The sequence below is a fragment of the Myotis brandtii genome, unplaced genomic scaffold (genome assembly GCF_000412655.1).
Source record: "Myotis brandtii unplaced genomic scaffold, ASM41265v1 scaffold435, whole genome shotgun sequence".
Classification (NCBI taxonomy): Eukaryota; Metazoa; Chordata; class Mammalia; order Chiroptera; family Vespertilionidae; genus Myotis; species Myotis brandtii.
Genome location: NW_005366635.1, coordinates 361,060 through 368,581, shown reverse-complemented (window position 1 = coordinate 368,581; position 7,522 = coordinate 361,060). Strand labels below are relative to the sequence as shown.

The 7,522-nt window shown below is 47.8% G+C and overlaps 1 protein-coding gene across 2 annotated transcripts in view; it reads right to left on the bottom strand.

The window, feature by feature from the left end:
- Positions 1-831: 831 nt before the first annotated feature.
- The window catches only part of NIPA2 (non imprinted in Prader-Willi/Angelman syndrome 2), an 11,140-nt gene continuing 4,449 nt past the window's right edge, over positions 832-7,522 (bottom strand). Inside the window, exons 5-6 of one of the 2 annotated variants that reach the window (XM_014546207.1) lie at positions 4,622-5,151; positions 832-1,198 (exon numbers count right to left, since the gene is read on the bottom strand). In XM_014546207.1, coding sequence (XP_014401693.1) covers positions 1,085-1,198; positions 4,622-5,151 — 644 coding nt within the window. In that variant the 3' untranslated portion in view covers positions 832-1,084. Of the gene's footprint in view, positions 1,199-4,263; positions 5,152-7,522 lie in introns of those variants that run through there. The other variant, XM_005874381.2, reaches the window with a different exon arrangement.

Genomic DNA, 7,522 nt, shown 5'->3' with positions numbered 1-7,522 from the left:
GCCCTTGCACAGATGTGCCCAACTCAGGATAAGTGGAGATAGAAAACCAGTCTGTGTTCTGGGTGCCCTTTATCTAATTCCTACAAAGGGGCCTTATGCACTTATAATGGCCCTGTGTAACACAGCAGCTTGCATGAACGTTGGCCTTTATTTGGACACGATGTAATACATGTATAACAGCTATTTTTTAAGGTATGAGAAAGAAAACGGATTTAACCTCATCTGTGAAAGAAGGATGACAAGATAGTTATTGGGCCAGTTAATGTTGAGATACCCCTTCCCCAACAGGTGTTTCATAGAGTCCATCCTCTACAAAAGGCACTGAAGTATTTGAGAATACCTGCCCTGAAGTTTGGCTTTTCCACTAATGCTGAGTCATCTGTGATCAAACTTATGCAAGCTTTAAGTACAACTCCCCAAAATATCTAGAATTGCTTAAGGCTTTTATTTTTCAAAATTTTGGTCCATTTTCTATTACTCTATTCCTGATTGATAATCCCAGCATTAGAGGTCAGGTAATTGTCTCCATGTTTTCATTAGCTTCTTCATACTGATTAGTCCAAGGATACACAGGGAGGTTGTGGTAAAATGGGAACTGAGGGTTTCAAATGATGGTTCACATTTCTTGAGAATTTTCCATGTGCCAGCCCAGTGCTAAGCACTTTACATGCATTCTTATTTAAACCTTACTGCAGCCCCACGGGCTAGGCTTTATTTGATAGCTCTCTTTTCAGATGTGGAAACTCAGGTTTGCAGAGTTTGAGTAAGCGGTGGGGCCAGAATTCAAATTCAGGTTTATCTGATTCCAGAAGCTGGTTTGTTTTGTTGTTGTTTTTTGGTGAAAGAAAAATTTTAATACCGCTACAATAATACAATGTTAACAAAAATTGGCCAGGTACTGAGGTTATTTTAGTGAGCTACCATCATTTAAATATAAGAAAAGTAATTTCTTGGTCCAAATTAGTGAAACCTTAAAAAAGATTGTCTCTAGAGAACATTATTTGAGAATACCCCTTTCCCCGACACATTCTGATTCTCAAATTCACTTTATAACAACAATGATCAACTTGTGATTCTTGCTTTCTTAAAAAGCTGTCAGGTTTCCATTTCTTCGGGAGACATTCTCCCCAGTGTGCTGTTCAATCCCACAGGTTAAACTCTCTAAACTTTCTTCGTTATTATTAAGAACTTCGTACATGTTAGTGAGATTGCCGTTCATCGCTTTTTCATCCTTTCGGAAAGACACGGGAAGGCTGGCTAGACTGAAGCTGACGTCTTTGAAGGCGTGCAGCAAGAATATCCCCACGATGATGGTGCAGAAGCCACTCAAGGTGCCGATGATGTCGCCCACAGGCATGTCCTGCCACTCCTTGAAGAGGATAGCCGAGCAGGTCAGCACCGGGAGCTGGGGTTCAAGGAGCGCTTCTGAGAGTCTCAGGTGGCCCACCCCAGGCCTGGGCTCCCAGCCCTCCATGTCCCAGGGACGGAGGTTCACATTCCTCACGTGGGAATGCAATCATCTTCTTCTTCTTCTTTTTTTTTAAAAATGAGTCCCAGTCTGTGCCGGCCTCAAGCAGTGCCTCTTCCACATGGGACCTCATCTAAGCTCCTTTCCCACCTAGACAGGAACCCTCCACAGAAGCTAGGAGCTAGAATTGGGGCTGCTGGGCTCAGAGCTAAGACAGTTGAGGGCCATGCAAAGCTAGCCAACAGGATGGAGGCTGGCCAGCCATGTCCTTGAGATCTCTGCGTCGCTATTCCCCCCCCCCCCCGTCTTATTTATTGTCTAAAGTTTTACGTATCTCCTTTTTCCCTGATTGGTCGTCCCCCCCTCCCCCCCGTGCAATCTTTTGTTAAATGACTCCCAGCCTATGGCTCTTCCAGCTCAGACCTCATCGAATTTCATTTGCCATCTAAAAAGGAACCCTCCACAGAAGCGGCTCGTTAGAATTGGGGCTGCTGGGCTCAGTTCTAAGGCAGTTGCGGGGAAGGCTAAGCTAGCCAACAGAATGGAGAGGGCGACCACGTGCCTGAGGGGACCTGCCAAGTAGGAGGAGAGGTTTTCCTTGGGGAGCTGGGGAGCTGGGAGGCGGTGACCGGATCCCCCCTTTCCTCCACACCCTCCGAAGGGGAAGCTCTGGGGTCAGTGCCCGTGAGTGTCCTGAGTCCTGGGTGGGAGGGAAGTCTCTCTATTGGTGACAACGAGGCAGGCAAGCATTTGTCCTCCCGTCGGACCTGGCTCCGCCCGGTTTGGAAGCAGAACCAGGGATTTCTGCCCGGAGTTTCAGCACCGCGGACAGAGACACAAAGCGCTATTCCTCAAAACGGCCACAGGAGGGCAGCAGAGGATCATGTTTGCACAGGACTTGGCTGAGCGCGTCCTTGGAGTTCTAGTGTAATGAGTCTATAGATCCGTAGACGTGTACACTATAGTCAGTAACTTACTTGAAGGACATCATATATATGTTACACACGTTTTATTCTGGGGTAGTATTTGAAATAAACCGTCCATATGTAACTAGAAGTGTTTAACCAGGTACTGATAGTGGAGACTCCAATTGTCCTAATCAAATATTGCTTTTTATGTTGGTCCTGATGTGAATCATGATAAGGCAAATGTACCATTTTATGCCCATGGAGGCAGTGCTTCTGCTGTTGGCTTTCTGGCCTACATTGGGCCATGTGGGACCACTAGAACAATGGGGAAAGAAAAAGGAGCCCTAAATACCACATTCACAGGCATTTACTTTATTATCAATGATTCCACTAAAATGTTATACCCCTGATCCATGAAAACACTATGTTAAGTAAAAAGAAAGCCATTCGGTGTGGCTCAGTCGGTTGGAGCCACACTGGGCAGGTGGGGGGCCGGGGGTGACATGACCAGGTCCCCGTCTGGGCCGGACGTCCTCCCATGGACCTAGAAAGAAGCTCTCACAGCCTCTGGCCTCCGGACTTCCTCCCCATTTCCACCCGCTCCTAGCAGTTGTGAATGAGCAGTGGAATCAGAAAATCTAGCCTCCAATCTGGGGAATCAAGCAACGGGAGAGCCTGGCTGGGGCAGCTTTGGCTCATTGAAAAGGTAGACACCCGGTGGCCCAAGATGTGACATGGTAAGAGTGGGGTTGTAGAAATACTAGGAGAGAAGGGGCCCCTTGGGTCACTAGGTGTCGCCTGGGGCCGGTGACTGTGTCCAGAGAACAGGTTTACCTTTCATCTCAGCGCTGAGGAGACACATCGTGACGAAGGACTGACTCCTCAGCAGGACAGACAGCGTTTCCCTGGCACCAAAAAGGGCAAGAGGAAGCGTAATGAATGCAATTCTAGGTCCTGCATGTGTGTGTGTGTGTATCATCTAAACAGTCATATGGGTATGCCAGTTAAATACTGAAGATCTTTGTGCTTATCTGCATGATTGCCATGTTTGGTCATGCCCTTGCACAGATGTGCCCAACTCAGGATAAGTGGAGATAGAAAACCAGTCTGTGTTCTGGGTGCCCTTTATCTAATTCCTACAAAGGGGCCTTATGCACTTATAATGGCCCTGTGTAACACAGCAGCTTGCATGAACGTTGGCCTTTATTTGGACACGATGTAATACATGTATAACAGCTATTTTTTAAGGTATGAGAAAGAAAACGGATTTAACCTCATCTGTGAAAGAAGGATGACAAGATAGTTATTGGGCCAGTTAATGTTGAGATACCCCTTCCCCAACAGGTGTTTCATAGAGTCCATCCTCTACAAAAGGCACTGAAGTATTTGAGAATACCTGCCCTGAAGTTTGGCTTTTCCACTAATGCTGAGTCATCTGTGATCAAACTTATGCAAGCTTTAAGTACAACTCCCCAAAATATCTAGAATTGCTTAAGGCTTTTATTTTTCAAAATTTTGGTCCATTTTCTATTACTCTATTCCTGATTGATAATCCCAGCATTAGAGGTCAGGTAATTGTCTCCATGTTTTCATTAGCTTCTTCATACTGATTAGTCCAAGGATACACAGGGAGGTTGTGGTAAAATGGGAACTGAGGGTTTCAAATGATGGTTCACATTTCTTGAGAATTTTCCATGTGCCAGCCCAGTGCTAAGCACTTTACATGCATTCTTATTTAAACCTTACTGCAGCCCCACGGGCTAGGCTTTATTTGATAGCTCTCTTTTCAGATGTGGAAACTCAGGTTTGCAGAGTTTGAGTAAGCGGTGGGGCCAGAATTCAAATTCAGGTTTATCTGATTCCAGAAGCTGGTTTGTTTTGTTGTTGTTTTTTGGTGAAAGAAAAATTTTAATACCGCTACAATAATACAATGTTAACAAAAATTGGCCAGGTACTGAGGTTATTTTAGTGAGCTACCATCATTTAAATATAAGAAAAGTAATTTCTTGGTCCAAATTAGTGAAACCTTAAAAAAGATTGTCTCTAGAGAACATTATTTGAGAATACTGCTTTTCCCGACACATTCTGATTCTCAAATTCACTTTATAACAACAGTGATCAACTTTTGATTCTTGCTTTCTTAAAAAGCTGTCAGGTTTCCATTTCTTCGGGAGACATTCTCCCCAGTGTGCTGTTCAATCCCACAGGTTAAACTTTCTTCGTTATTATTAAGAACTTCATACATGTTAGTGAGATTGCCGTTCATCGCTTTTTCATCTTTTCGGAAAGACACGGGAAGGCTGGCTAGACTGAAGCTGACGTCTTTGAAGGCGTGCAGCAAGAATATCCCCACGATGATGGTGCAGAAGCCACTCAAGGTGCCGATGATGTCGCCCACAGGCATGTCCTGCCACTCCTTGAAGAGGATAGCCGAGCAGGTCAGCACCGAGGTGGTGAAGAAGACGTAGTAGATGGGGGTGACGAGGGAGGTGTTGAATATGTCCAGGGCCCTGTTCAGGTAGTTGATCTGCGTGCTCACACAGACCACGAGGCTCAGCAGCAGGGCCCAGGCCAGGGGGTGCTGCAGCACAGGCTTGCCAGCAAACAGCTCCTTGATCGCTATGCCCAGGCCCTTCACACAGGAGACGGAAAACGCTCCGATCACAGAGCAGATGGTGATGTACACGAGAATGTTCGTCTGTCCATGGCGGGGTCCCACCACGAAGATTAGTATCAAGGACACAATGACCACAAGTGTTGCAAAGACCACAAAACCTGGAGGAGGCAAAGACAAGTTATATTTATGTCTTTACTAATGTTTGTTTTTTAGAGAGGAAGGGAGAGGGATAGAAACATCAAGGAGAGAGAAACGTCAGAGCTGGGAGGCGGTGACCGGATCCCCCCTTTCCTCCACACCCTCCGAAGGGGAAGCTCTGGGGTCAGTGCCCGTGAGTGTCCTGAGTCCTGGGTGGGAGGGAAGTCTCTCTATTGGTGACAACGAGGCAACAACCCAGGCATGTGCCCTGACCAGGAATCCAACCAGTGACTTCCTGGTTCATATGTCGACACTCAACTGCTGAGGCACACAGGCCGGGCAACACAAGGTTTATTTAGCCAAATGTTTAAACACTAAAAGGAAACTGAGAAGCCAAAACAAAATATTAACTCGATAGGAAGGAGAGGGGTGGCCCTACAATAAAAACAGCTTCTTCCGCCCTAGCTGGTGTGGCTCAGTGGACAGAGCGTTGGCCTGTGGACTGAAGGGTCCTGGGTTCGATTCTGGTCAAGGACACATGCCTGGGTTGTGGGCTCGATCCCCAGTGAGGGGCGTGCAGGAGGCAGCCAGTCCATGGTTCTCTCTCATCATAGATGTTTCTCTCTCTCGTTCCCTCTCCCTTCCTCTCTGAAATCAATAAAAATATATTTAAAAACAAACAAAAAACCAGCTTCTGCTGCTGCCCCAGCAACAGGCTCATCAAACTTCAGTCAGAAGATGGAACAGATTCCTGCCAACTCTGACCTGGGAGCACCCAGCAGCCCCTGTGGCGCAAGCACCTGGATCCCTTCCTGGGAATGGATTTCCAGGTGAGAAATGGGTCACTCCTGGGCCTGTCGTCTTCCTGACTTCCTGTCTGCTGTGCCTGAGGCAGCCAGGATGGACCTGGTGTCTCCGGCCTCCACTCCAGCGCTAGCAGGTCCCAGGCCCCCATCCTCTGTGCTCAGCCTCCCCCAGAACTCGCCTCCTCCCGCCTCCTGACTTCACCTTCCTCACAGCCTTCCCGGCTCAGTTCCTTCCAGGCCTCTCCTACCTACGTCAGCCTGGTTTCAATTCCTTTGTCGGGCTTTGCAGACCGTCACCATCTCATCCCATCCTCACTCTTGAGCCCGACTTCCCACTCTGCTTTCTATCCCCTCTGCTCCAGTCAGACCTGCTCCTACCCCACAGCTCACACACTCCTGCCCCCGGGCTTCTTTCAAGGTCTGATTTAAATCTCACTTTTAAAAAGTGGTTATCTAGTTATTTACTCCCTTTTAGCACCAGAGCCTCTCCCTATCCCCTCCCCTCTAGGCAACACTTAATTTTTTGTTTGTGTGGCTCTTGCAAAATAAATATTTTTGTACAAAGACAAAACAAAAAAACCACCAACTACCCAGCACAATGGATAAAAACTGACCCACATCTAGGCAAATTTCCGACAGTGGACACCCTAAATGGTCCCCCAAGTCAAATGACTGATTACACATAAAACAAAGATAAAGGACCAAGTGCGTCTGGCTTGTCAGCAACCAAGTGAGGAGACAAGGTAGACGAGAGACGTTTCGATATGGGCGCGGTTGCACAAAGTCCGTCTCTTCTGTGCTTCTGGCGCCTCCTGCAAAAGTGGCTTCAGCAGGAGGGGCAAACCCAGGACTCAGGGGACAAGAGGTCCAGGGACAAGCAGGAGTGACAGGGACCCGGATGCTGATGAAGAAACCAGGGTGACGCCTGCTGGCAGCCCCGACAGCAGTGAGTGCGAGGCCAGCAGGCTCTGGGAGAGGCTCCCAAGAGCAGAGACGGCAAGAAGAACTCAGTGTCTGAAATGACCCAGAGAATCAGACCTCTGGGCGAGCATTCCGGACGGATGGACTCACTTTCATAGAAAACGAAGCAGACACCTGAGGTCACTATCTGCTCAGGGAAAACTTAAAACAGGAAGGGAAGAGCCACACCAAAGGGCCTGGCTGCCAGGGCGAGGATGGGGGGAAGCGGTAAGTCTGCACGAGACACACGGTTACTCAACTAGTGTGGCCACCAGACCATGAGGCATGTACACGTCAGGTCACGCTTCGTGCACACGGAACCAAGCTAATGTTGTATACTGACTCCACTGAAACATGAAAACAAAGAAAAGTAATCGACATGTTATATGTTAAGCTGAGAATAAAAGTCATGTACTGGTCATGTAAACAAACCACTGAAGCAAAACCAGACAGACACCAGGTAAGCGATGCAGCAGGCAGTGCCCACCACCGAGGCAGTAACCAGCCAGCGGAACCACCTGCCTCTTCACACACACGTAGCTGTTCCTCTAAGCCCGCACCCGAGTCTATTTTTTCCATTGATTTATTTAGAGTGGAAGGGAGGGTGGAGGTGAGGGCCTGGGGG